This window comes from Ranitomeya variabilis, chromosome 4, assembly GCF_051348905.1.
Source record: "Ranitomeya variabilis isolate aRanVar5 chromosome 4, aRanVar5.hap1, whole genome shotgun sequence".
In the NCBI taxonomy this organism is placed as follows: domain Eukaryota; kingdom Metazoa; phylum Chordata; class Amphibia; order Anura; family Dendrobatidae; genus Ranitomeya; species Ranitomeya variabilis.
Window position 1 is genome coordinate 14536620 of NC_135235.1, and position 13341 is coordinate 14549960.

The 13341-nt window shown below is 41.9% G+C and overlaps 2 protein-coding genes across 3 annotated transcripts in view; both read right to left on the reverse strand.

The window, feature by feature from the left end:
* Positions 1-13341, reverse strand: part of ACSL5 (acyl-CoA synthetase long chain family member 5) — a 369346-nt gene that overhangs the window by 224450 nt on the left and 131555 nt on the right. The gene's annotated exons all lie outside the window — the stretch shown is intronic.
* LOC143769449 (EF-hand calcium-binding domain-containing protein 6-like) overlaps positions 1-13341 on the reverse strand; it is a 48794-nt gene that overhangs the window by 14965 nt on the left and 20488 nt on the right. For both annotated transcript variants that reach the window (XM_077258033.1, XM_077258034.1), the window contains exons 6-13: positions 10736-10855; positions 10506-10645; positions 9492-9637; positions 6663-6859; positions 5976-6083; positions 5609-5674; positions 2180-2290; positions 1500-1626 (exon numbers count right to left, since the gene is read on the reverse strand). In XM_077258033.1, the coding sequence (XP_077114148.1) occupies positions 1500-1626; positions 2180-2290; positions 5609-5674; positions 5976-6083; positions 6663-6859; positions 9492-9637; positions 10506-10645; positions 10736-10855 (1015 nt within the window). The remainder of the gene's footprint in view (positions 1-1499; positions 1627-2179; positions 2291-5608; positions 5675-5975; positions 6084-6662; positions 6860-9491; positions 9638-10505; positions 10646-10735; positions 10856-13341) is intronic.

The following is a 13341-nucleotide window of genomic DNA, read 5'->3' on the forward strand; positions in this document are numbered from 1 at the left end:
ATAAATATCAATCTATTGGACAGATGGGAGATATGTGCTGCCGATGTGCTCAGCTCAGGGAGGACAGCGAAGACGGAGACGTCTCAGGGCTTAAACCGGAATTTTCCCTCTGCAGGTTCTCTCTATTATCAGTTTTCCATGAGGGGTTAACACGGACAGGAGAAGGGCCCCCCCATCTCTCCAACATGCAGAAGCAGCAGCTCCCTCCTCGCCCTCCTCCTCTCACATAGTGTATTATGTGCACTACTATGGGCAGTAGCACGGAGGACACTATGTGGCAGTAATAAGCATTGCTACCATCCATCTAGAAAGAAGACGCAAGGTGGAGGTCATACAGCTGTTCCCTCTATTCTCCACTCTCCATATCAATGTTTAGGAGGCAGCTGTAACCTGATCTCTAAGTGCAGCTGAATTCACTGTTGCTCTCGGCTTCATAGCTGTATTTCCAGTGAATTTTCATGGAGTGCAGGACGCAGGGGAGGAAGACAGGAGAATGCGATCACTGGAGAATGAGGTCCCTGTCCTATATACTGTATATTTACACAGTATATATATATATATATATATGTATATAACACAGTTATAGTGAGGGCCACATCGGAGTGTGACCTTCTGTTACAGCAGGATTTCACTGCAAGTGTATTTTAGATACATTGTAATAAGATTTGGCATTTTTTTATATTTTCTGTATGAAAATAAGTAGAAATCTCACAATATTCACTCCTGGGACTAAATCTCGATTTATACTTTCAGGGCATCCACATCAGCACCAATAGACTGACGCAGACCCTGACGTTTGCATAGAAGGCGCCTGTCACTGTCAATCTGCCTGAGATGCAAATGAGACTGCTGAAAAGTCTGTTGTAGAAAAAACAAACAAAGACGAAGAATTTATCTACAATTAGCCCAGATCTTGATTAGAAGAATAGCTAAAAACGTATTTACAAAATATATAAAAATAAAAGATAACACTATGTAACAAATTTGTATTTATTTTTTGTTCCTGGGTCCAAAGTGTGTTTTCCTAACCCGTTATGCCTAAAATAAATAGAAAATAGTTGTTGTTCCATAAAAACTTTGCTTTGTAATTTCTTTTTTTTTGACACAAAATATACGACATTTTCTGCCCTGTGGTCATAAAATCACAGTTTGTGCTGAATGAAGTCGTTTTTCCATTTAAACATAAGCAGTTGAAATATTACACTGGGAAGCCAGGAACAAAAATTGTGTTACATAGTGTAATTATTGTTATTATTACTATTATTATTATTAAGACCCTGACAAGCAGTGCGCCATCCTCTGACGACACATTCCCTTTAATAATAATTTTATTTATATAGCGCCATCTTCTGACGACACATTCCCTTTAATAATAATTTTATTTATATAGCGCCATCTTCTGACGACACATTCCCTTTAATAATTTTATGTATATAGCGCCATCTTCTGACGACACATTCCCTTTAATAATTCACATAAAGAACACGTGTGGCCGCTACCTGCTCCTCGCTCCTCTCTCTTCTGCGACTCTTTCTGCTTCCGGCGCTGTTATTGGTCACTTTTCCTTTTCGGCTGCAGTCAGTCAGAACCGTCTCACGTCCGTCCCAGATACTTAAATTCCCATCTCTGGAAGTTCAGAAATGCTTTTTATGTGTTTTGCCTTTGATTTTAATTGCAGCTCTTTAGTGTCTTGAGTCAGCTGCCCTTCATGTAGTGAGCGCTCTGCTGCAATGCATTGTGCCACCCGTGCGGCCAATGAACAGAAGTCTGGAAACAGCACATCCTCCATAGTGAATCAATAAGAAATGCAGCTATGGGTGTGACAAAAGCATAAAGCAAACCACAAACAAAACTGAATCAAAGTATCAAACTTTCAGACTATATTGACAATTTTGTTGCTCTGGTAGGAAAGAAATTCCAGAGGATCAGAACTTCTGGACAAATGGATGATGCTAAGAATATCAATAATAAATGCAATTAACTATATCACCACTAGAGGGCAGATCGTCCATTAATATCTGCAAAGTCCACAGATATTTAATCAGATTCTCCATCTGCCTGAAGTCACAGAATGACAATAGTCACATTGTATCCAGTATTAAATGTTTCTTATTCAATAAAAGTGTTTAATCTTCAACCAACGGCGATCACTAATCTCACTAATTGCTTTCATTTTTACCTGCTATCGAATTTGGCCATAAACTCCAAATATCTGATATCTCCAAGATGATTCATGGGTAACTTCTCCATCAAATAGGCAAATTCCTCATCTGTTACCTTTATAGAAAACCTACAGGAAATGAGAAAGGTTTTCTATTATATGCAGTTATATAACAGTTACATTATTGAACATAGGAGCAGTATTATAGTAGTTATATTCTTATACATAGGAGCAGTATTATAGTAGTTATATTCTTATACATAGGAGCAGTATTATAGTAGTTATATTCTTGTACATGGGGCAGTATTATAGTAGTTATATTCTTATACATAGGAGCAGTATTATAGTAGTTATATTCTTGTACATGGGGCAGTATTATAGTAGTTATATTCTTGTACATGGGGCAGTATTATAGTAGTTATATTCTTGTACATAGGGGGCAGTATTATAGTAGATATATTCTTGTACATAGGGGCAGTATTATAGTAGTTATATTATTGTACATAGGAGCAGTATTATAGTAGTTATATTCTTGTACATAGGGGCAGTATTATAGTAGTTATATTCTTGTACATAGGGGCAGTATTATAGTAGTTATATTCTTGTACATAGGAGCAGTATTATAGTAGTTATATTCTTGTACATAGGGGGCAGTATTATAGTAGTTATATTCTTGTACATAGGAGCAGTATTATAGTAGTTATATTCTTGTACATAGGGGGCAGTATTATAGTAGTTATATTCTTGTACATGGGTCAGTATTATAGTAGTTATATTCTTGTACATAGGAGCAGTATTATAGTAGTTATATTCTTGCAAATAGGGGCAGTATTATAGTAGTTATATTCTTGTACATAGGGCAGTATTATAGTAGTTATATTCTTGTACATAGGAGCAGTATTATAGTAGTTATATTCTTACACATAGGAGCAGTATTATAGTAGTTATATTCTTGTACATAGGAGCAGTATTATAGTAGTTATATTCTTGTACATAGGGAGCAGTATTATAGTAGTTATATTCTTGTACATAGCAGTATTATAGTAGTTATATTCCTGTACATAGGAGCAGTATTATAGTAGTTATATTCTTGTACATAGGAGCAGTATTATAGTAGTTATATTCTTGTACATAGGGGCAGTATTATAGTAGTTATATTCTTGTACATAGCAGTATTATAGTAGTTATATTCTTGTACATAGGAGCAGTATTATAGTAGTTATATTCTTGTACATAGGAGCAGTATTATAGTAGTTATATTCTTGTACATAGGGAGCAGTATTATAGTAGTTATATTCTTGTACATAGCAGTATTATAGTAGTTATATTCCTGTACATAGCAGTATTATAGTAGCTATATTCATGTACATAGGGGCAGTATTATAGTAGTTATATTCTTGTACATAGGGGCAGTATTATAGTAGTTATATTCTTGTACATAGGGGCAGTATTATAGTAGTTATATTCTTGCACATAGGGGCAGTATTATAGTAGCTATATTCCTGTACATAGGAGCAGTATTATAGTAGCTATATTCTTGTACATAGGAGCAGTATTATAGTAGTTATATTCTTGTACATAGGGGGCAGTATTATAGTAGTTATATTCTTGTACATAGGAGCAGTATTATAGTAGTTATATTCTTGTACATAGGGGGCAGTATTATAGTAGTTATATTCTTGTACATAGGGGCAGTATTATAGTAGTTATATTCTTGTACATAGCAGTATTATAGTAGCTATATTCTTGTACATAGCAGTATTATAGTAGCTATATTCATGTACATAGGAGCAGTATTATAGTAGTTATATTCTTGTACATAGGAGCAGTATTATAGTAGTTATATTCTTGTACATGGGGCAGTATTATAGTAGTTATATTCTTGTACATAGGAGCAGTATTATAGTAGTTATATTCTTGTACATAGGAGCAGTATTATAGTAGTTATATTCTTGTACATAGGAGCAGTATTATAGTAATTATATTCTTGTATATAGGAGCAGTATTATAGTAGTTATATTCTTGTACATAGGAGCAGTATTATAGTAGTTATATTCTTGTACATGGGGCAGTATTATAGTAGTTATATTCTTGTACATAGGAGCAGTATTATAGTAGTTATATTCTTGTACATAGGGACAGTATTATAGTAGTTATATTCCTGCACATAGGAGCAGTATTATAGTAGTGATATTCTTGTACATAGGAGCAGTATTATAGTAGTTATACTCTTGTACATGGGGCAGTATTATAGTAGTTATATTCTTGTACATAGGAGCAGTATTATAGTAGTTATATTCTTGTACATGGGAGCAGTATTATAGTAGTTATATTCTTGCATATAGGGGCAGTATTATAGTAGTTATATTCTTGTATATAGGGGCAGTATTAAAGTAGTTATATTCTTACACATAGGAGCAGTATTATAGTAGTTATATTCTTGTACATAGCAGTATTATAGTAGTTATATTCCTGTACATAGGAGCAGTATTATAGTAGTTATATTCTTGTACATGGGGCAGTATTATAGTATTTATATTCTTGTACATAGGAGCAGTATTATAGTAGTTATATTCTTGTACATGGGAGCAGTATTATAGTAGTTATATTCTTGCATATAGGGGCAGTATTATAGTAGTTATATTCTTGTATATAGGGGCAGTATTACAGTAGTTATATTCTTACACATAGGAGCAGTATTATAGTAGTTATATTCTTGTACATAGCAGTATTATAGTAGTTATATTCCTGTACATAGGAGCAGTATTATAGTAGTTATATTTTTGTACATGGGGCAGTATTATAGTAGTTATATTCTTACACATAGGAGCAATATTATAGTAGTTATATTCTTGTACATGGGGGCAGTATTATAGTAGTTATATTCTTGTACATAGGGTGCAGTATTATAGTAGTTATATTCTTGTACATAGGGGCAGTATTATAGTAGTTATATTCATGTACATAGGAGCAGTATTATAGTAGTTATATTCTTGTACATAGGAGCAGTATTATAGTAGTTATATTCTTGTACATAGGGGGAAGTATTATAGTAGTTATATTCTTGTACATAGGAGCAGTATTATAGTAGTTATATTCTTGTACATAGGGGCAGTATTATAGTAGTTATATTCTTGTACATAGGAGCAGTATTATAGTAGTTATATTCTTGTACATAGGAGCAGTATTATAGTAGTTATATTCTTGTACATAGGAGCAGTATTATAGTAGTTATATTCTTGTACATAGGGGCAGTATTATAGTAGTTATATTCTTGTACATAGGAGCAGTATTATAGTAGTTATATTCTTGTACATAGGAGCAGTATTATAGTAGTTATATTGTTGTACATAGGAGCAGTATTATAGTAGTTATATTCTTGTACATAGGGGCAGTATTATAGTAGTTATATTATGTCCTTAGATCATACAACGCACATAAATTTACCTTTTTTCTAGGATTGCTCTGAAATCTTTGTGGCTGACAACTTGTAGGTTATTTTTATCTGCTTTTCTGTAAATGCAGAAGACGTTTGATGTTAGTCCTTTGCAGCTTTCGTTGTGATTCAGTTATATTCTGAGGACATTCTAGTTCTGGTTTCAGTAATGGTCAGAACCGTCAGGAATCTGTTGTTTTCAATCAATGGATGTGACGAGTTTCATATGGGGCTGAGTTATAATAAGGGCAAAGGGAACAATTGCTGCACGGCCCTGACCACCCCACCCATTCCCCAATATTGCAGGTGGTACGTTTCTGCTAGGACAGTGTATGGTGACATATATGACTGTTTGGCACTACAGTACGTAGCTCTCACCTAAATTCAGAAAGGAGAGAGTTAAAATCTGCATGGAAAAAATGTAAGAGTTGGTCTTGTACCGCGCCGGCTGTGGCTGAAGAGCGTGAGGATTCTGCGTTCCTGGTCCTGGATGAAACAGAAGATTAGAAACAAGTTATTAGAACATCAGTAGTTAGGATCATTGGGTTCTTATCAATACAGTCATCATATTAATGTCATCCTGTTACATAACGTCTAATTTAGTTGAAAGAAAAAAAAACAGCTTGCTCTCAGTGGGAAAAATAAATCTTATAAATGGCTAACAAAAATAAAATATGATGTCACAAAGTTAGCTTTCAGGACTTCTTAGTTCTCTTCATCAGGCATGGTGTAACAAAGTATCTAATAAAGTATCTAACAAATATCTACACAAAAAGAACATACACAAAACATAATAAATGGACATTTAAATAAACAAACAAACTGAGTTTTGTAATTAGATTAGTAGTGTCCCAATCTCCATGTAAGATGATAGGCCTGGTGCCCTCACTGTCTCTGGAGCAGATTCCTCAGATTCTGTCCTAAGAGCCAAGCGTGACCTAGCAGAATGCTGAGCACAGCTCTGGATGTGACCAGAGTATACGATCAGGAAACACAGATAACTGATTAATGCCGGGCCATCTCTAATCACCGTGGTTGGCCCTACATACCAAGCTATGACCATACCCACAGTCCAGCTTTCGGGGGACCTTGCACCCGCTTGTATTCTGACTTCGGGTCTGGAGACACTGCAGGAATTCCAGGTAATTGACCTGAGGCAACGTCTCGTCCAGTCCACAACGAGATAGAAAGTGTCCCAGCTGATCCTTGGAGAGGTGGAGATTAAATGTGGCCAGGACTTGGAGGAAGGTTTGTTTTGTTACCTGGAAGAAAAGATGCAGCGCACAGTTAGGGGGACTTCCAGGGATTTCGTGGAGCCAAATCTATGTTATTTCAAGAATTAAAAAAAAATAACCCAAAATACATAAATGTCAGTATGTGTGCAGTATGCGATTGGTCCGCGTGCAGCATGCGCCTGGTGTGTGAGTGGTCAGCGTGCAGCATGCGCCTGGTGTGTGAATGGTCAGCGTGCAGCATGCGCCTGGTGTGTGAGTGGTTAGCGTGTAGCATGCGTCTGGTGTGTGAGTGGTCAGCGTGCAGCATGCGCCTGGTGTGTGAGTGGTTAGCATGTAGCATGCGCCTGGTGTGTGAGTGGTCAGCGTGCAGCACGCGCCTTGTGTGTGAGTGGTCAGCGTGCAGCATGCACCTGGTGTGTGAGTGGTCAGCATGTAGCACGCGCCTGGTGTGTGAGTGGTCAGCGTGCAGCATGCGCCTGGTGTGTGAGTGGTCAGCATGTAGCATGTGTCCAGTGTGCGAGTGGTCAGCGTGTAGCATGTGTCCAGTGTGCGAGTGGTCAGCGTGCAGCATGCGCCTGGTGTGTGAGTGGTCAGCGTGCAGCATGCGCCTGGTGTGTGAGTGGTCAGCATGCAGTATGTGTCCAGTGTGCGAGTGGTCAGCATGTAGCATGCGCCTGGTGTGTGAGTGGTCAGCATGTAGCATGCACCTGGTGTGCGAGTGGTCAGCATGTAGCATGCGCCTGGTGTGTGAGTGGTCAGCATGTAGCATGCGCCTGGTGTGTGAGTGGTCAGCATGTAGCACGCGCCTGGTGTGTGAGTGGTCAGCATGTAGCATGCGCCTGGTGTGTGAGTGGTCAGCATGTAGCACGCGCCTGGTGTGTGAGTGGTCAGCGTGCAGCATGCGCCTGGTGTGTGAGTGGTCCGCGTGCAGCATGCGCCTGGTGTGTGAGTGGTCAGCATGTAGCACGCGCCTGGTGTGTGAGTGGTCAGCATGTAGCATGCGCCTGGTGTGTGAGTGGTCAGCATGTAGCATGCGCCTGGTGTGTGAGTGGTCAGCATGTAGCATGTGTCCGGTGTGCGAGTGGTCAGCATGTAGCATGTGTCCAGTGTGCGAGTGGCGATTGTGTCCTATGAGTACAGCATGTAAGCAGCATATGTCCACCATGCTTTTGTTATGTGAGCTGCGTGCGGCCTGTGTCGTGTTGAGCAAGAGCATTGTATATAACATGTATAGCTCGTATGTAATAAGCTTACGGTATGTGTACAGTGAATGAACAGTGAGGGCGGCTTCTGTCGTGTGCGGCCCGTGTCGTGTGCGGCCCGTGTGTGGCCCTTGTCGTGTGTGCCTCGTGTTGTGTGTGCCTCGTGTTGTGTGTGCGGCCCGTGTCGTGTGCGGCCCGTGTGTGGCCCTTGTCGTGTGTGCCTCGTGTTGTGTGTGCCTCGTGTTGTGTGTGCGGCCCGTGTCGTGTGCGGCCCGTGTCGTGTGCGGCCCGTGTCGTGTGCGGCCCGTGTCGTATGCGGCCCTTGTCGTGTGTGCCTCGTGTTGTGTGTGCCTCGTGTCGTGTGCGGCCCGTGTCGTGTGCGGCCCGTGTTGTGTGTGCCTCGTGTCGTGTGCGGCCCGTGTCGTGTGCGGCCCGTGTCGTGTGCGGCCCGTGTCGTGTGCGGCCCGTGTCGTGTGCGGCCCGTGTCGTGTGCGGCCCGTGACGTGTGCGGCCCGTGTCGTGTGCGGCTCGTGTCGTGTGCGGCCCATGTCGTGGGGCTCGTGTCGTGTGCGGCCCGTGTCGTGTGCGGCCCGTGTCGTGTGCGGCCCGTGTCGTGTGCGGCCCGTGTCGTGTGCGGCCCGTGTCGTGTGCGGCCCGTGTCGTGTGCGGCCCGTGTCGTGTGCGGCCCGTGTCGTGTGCGGCCCGTGTCGTGTGCGGCCCGTGTCGTGTGCGGCCCGTGTCGTGTGCGGCCCATGTCGTGGGGCCCGTGTCGTGTGCGGCCCGTGTCGTGTGCGGCCCGTGTCGTGTGCGGCCCGTGTCGTGTGAGGCCCTTGTCGTGTGTGGCCCTTGTCGTGTGTGCCTCGTGTTGTGTGCGGCCCGTGTCGTGTGTGCCTCGTGTCGTGTGTGCCTCGTGTTGTGTGTGACCCGTGTCGTGTACGGCCCGTGTCGTGTGCGGCCCGTGTCGTGTGCGGCTCGTGTCGTGTGCGGCTCGTGTCGTGTGCGGCCCGTGTCGTGTGCGGCTCGTGTCGTGTGCGGCCCGTGTCGTGGGGCTCGTGTCGTGTGCGGCCCGTGTCGTGTGCGGCCCGTGTCGTGTGCGGCCCATGTCGTGTGCGGCCCGTGTCGTGGAGCTCGTGTCGTGTGCGGCCCGTGTCGTGTGCGGCCCATGTCGTGTGCGGCTCGTGTCGTGTGCGGCCCGTGTCGTGTGCGGCTCGTGTCGCGTGCGGCCCGTGTCGTGTGCGGCTCGTGTCGTGTGCGGCCCGTGTCGTGTGCGGCTCGTGTCGTGTGCGGCCCGTGTCGTGTGCGGCTGGTGTCCAGCAGTCAGGTGTAACCAGGATCCATATCTACTAGTGATGATACACAAAGAAGTGGGGCTCAATTCAGAGTTTTTGCAGACTTTTGACCCGATCACAAACTATAACGCCACCGTTTAGGCAATTGTCATATGGTTGTATACTCACCACACCAGATCCCTGTGGGTCATGTACCGAAAATTCTGATTTCATGGCTCGAGCCCCCTCCCTGAATTTCTCCTTTAGCCACTTCTCTATACTCAGAGACAATTTCCTTTCATTTCCAGTTTTGGAGACTGTTATATTGGTAGTTTCTATAAAAGTAAAGAACACGTGTCACTTTGTTACCGGAGCTTTGTTGTTGTTCTCCAGTCACATCTAAAATTGGAACGGTTTAGTGTGATCAGAATATGAAGGGCTGAGACTCCACAAGTAGGCAAAGGGTTCAAACTAAGGATCCTGAAGAGGACATGATGTCACTGTGGCTATGACTGGAGTAGAGGACATGATGTCACTGGTTGTGACTGGAGAAGAGGACATGATGTCACTGGTTGTGACTGGAGAAGAGGACATGATGTCACTGGTTGTGACTGGAGTAGAGGACATGACATCACTGGTTGTGACTGGAGAAGAGGACATGATGTCACTGTGGTTATGACTGGAGAAGAGGACATGATGTCACTGGTTGTGACTGGAGAAGAGGACATGATGTCACTGGTTGTGACTGGAGAAGAGGACATGATGCAATGCAATTAAGTACAATCACATGTATATGGCTTATTATGCAAATTGTCTCTTCAGAGAGGAAGAGAACCAGAACTCTAGTGCCACCTATAGGAAGTAGCAATCCTAACAGTCAATGTTGACCCTTTAACGAGCCTTGTCACATGACTTAGGATAAGAGCCAAACCAGAATCTCAATTTACAGACACTGTGTTTCGGGGTACTGCCCCTCGTCAGTGCAAAGTGGAGATCTGGTTTGGCTGTGTGAGAGGCGTCCGACCGATATCCAGAAGAATCGTTTCTCCTTGCGGAGATTGACATGTTAAGCATGTCGAGGTGAGGAGACTTAAAGCCGCAATGCTCCTCTGGGAAATAAGCGAATTGTCTCTTCAGAGAGGAGGAGGACTAGAGCTCTAGCGCCCCCTATGTACAGGCTGTGATATAATACAATCCACCTACTCATCTGCTGGGGCTCGTGGCTGTCCGACACCTTCTGTAGAGCACACAGTAGGACGCTGCGCTTCTCCTCAGGTCGTTTGGTACCTAGATAACATTGTAAATCATCGAACCTCAGAGCAGAAGTTTCATCTTTAACATATCTGTAAAATAACCACAAAGAAACACAGATGATAGTGAGAAATGTGTAGATCCTGGGCCTCAGAGCTTGCACTCTGCAGGGACTTACTAACCTACTCCACAACTTGCTATATTCCTCTTCTGACATCTTTATACCTATCTTGGTCAGGACAATTCTGAGTTCAGAAGCGGTCAGACAATCATTAGGAAAAAGTTTCAACAGCTCAAAGTATCTGTAATTGACCACAACAGCAATAATTGATCACGTGCACAAGTTCAAGAAGGCTGCTATCAAACTTTGTTAAAAGAGTCAGTTGTGTGAGGATAATGCATATTAATCTGGCAAAAAGAAAACAAATCCATTGATACTTTGTATCAATTCTAGCATGCAGTACCACTTATGCCCACTATTCGGGGAATGACTTTCCATAGACATCGATACAACAGCGCCCCCATCATGTCATGAGCCAAAATGAAAAGACTACTTAAGTACTGTAAGTGGACAATACATTTTCCTACAGATTTTGTAAGTCAGTAAATTAACAGGATAAGATCTGTGAATTATTTGCTTTCCAGGAAATAAGTGTAAAAATATTTTCATCTGAAAAACATGTGATTCCAAAAAGTGCTCGTCACTGAAGGACAAAGAATTGATCAGCTGGACGTTATCGGTTCTGGTATTGTAGGTATTGGTAGTAACACAGGATAGTCAGAGGTTGGGGCATAATGAGGGTCAGAATACAGAACCTTACACCCAAACTGGCTGCAGAACCCGACAGGACCTTCACTACCATGAAGACCATTTTTATCATTCGTGGATCACACTGGTGCATGCTGGGTGGCGAGCACACTGCCGGCACTGACCTCACTCTGCCAGCACCACCACCTGGAGCAGCCGCTCCCAACAGTGGAGGCCGCCGGCGAGGAGCAGTTTATTACAGGATCATAATGAGAGTTCACTGACAGTAATGTGATTTGGGTTGTCAGACATATGGGTTGTCAGAAATATTTGGTTAGAAGAAACATTGACAATCAATGTGTCTTCAAATAATTTACCCAAACACACTGATTGTCAAACACATAGGTTGAAAGACATATGGGTTGTCAGACACATTGTTTGAAAGTCCCATGGGTTACTTTGGTTGTCAGATGTATTACACTGGTCAACAGCATTTTTGGTGCCAAAGATATTTCATCGAATTTAGGGTATTTTTGGGGTGCTGATTCTGAATATGTCATCAGTTTTGCCAGATTGGCTCAAGTTTTTGAGATTTTTGGTATCTTATTTATAGCACTTGTTGGTAAATGCGACGCATCATCTCATTAATTTCTTTGGATTAGTACTTGAACTGAGCAGTTCTCAATATAGTTTTGTGTTAATTAGTGTTCTAAAAGTTTGTTCATAGCTTGATTTTTGCACTAACTTTATGTTGTTGTCTGTTTTCCAGTGAAAAGCATGAACTCATCAAGAAGAAGTTGTCTTAACGATCCAGACTCATTCTGTTACATTTGTGGTGAATACACACTGCCAAAACATAGAAGAAACATAACAGACTTCGTAAAAAAAGTGTATTTTGCCTATTTTGGGGTTATGCTCGGGGACCAAGACAAGTTTTGGGCACCACACATAGTGTGCAAAGCATGTATCGAATTATTACGAAAATGGAGCAAAGGACAAAGAAAAAGCTTCAAATTTGGTGTTCCAATGGTGTGGAGAGAGCCAAAAAATCATCATGATGACTGTTATTTATGGTAAACACAGGTACAGGCACATCTTCACAATGAGGGACAGGCCTTCTTGCAGATTCCATGTTACTCCCATTTTCGTTTCTTATGCTTATTGAATCCTTGCACATGCACTGCACAGAAATAACAGTCATCATGATGATTTTTTGGCTCTCTCCACACCATTGGAACACCAAATTTGAAGCTTTTTCTTTGTCCTTTGCTCCATTTTCGTAATAATTCGATACATGCTTTGCACACTATGTGTGGTGCCCAAAACTTGTCTTGGTCCCCAGGCATAACCCCAAAATAGGCAAAATACACTTTTTTTACGAAGTCTGTTATGTTTCTTCTATGTTTTGGCAGTGTGTATTCACCACAAATGTAACAGAATGAGTCTGGATCGTTAAGACAACTTCTTCTTGATGAGTTCATGCTTTTCACTGGAAAACAGACAACAACATAAAGTTAGTGCAAAAATCAAGCTATGAACAAACTTTTAGAACACTAATTAACACAAAACTATATTGAGAACTGCTCAGTTCAAGTACTAATCCAAAGAAATTAATGAGATGATGCGTCGCATTTACCAACAAGTGCTATAAATAAGATACCAAAAATCCCAAAAACTTGAGCCAATCTGGCAAAACTGATGACATATTCAGAATCAGCACCCCAAAAATACCCCAAATTCATTAAAATATTTTGGACACCAGAAATTTTTTTTTTTTTGTTGACCTGTGTTATTGGAAGATATATGAGTTATGGTTGTCACACATATTTGTAGTTAGACAACTTGGCTGTCAGACACATTGGATGAACAACACACAAGTTGTCAGACACATTGGATGAACGACACGAGTTGTCAGACACATTGGATGAATGACACGAGTTGTCAGACACATTGGATGAATTACACAAGTTGTCAGACACATTGGATGAACGACACAAGTTGTCAGACACATTGGATGAATGACAAGAGTTGTCAGACACA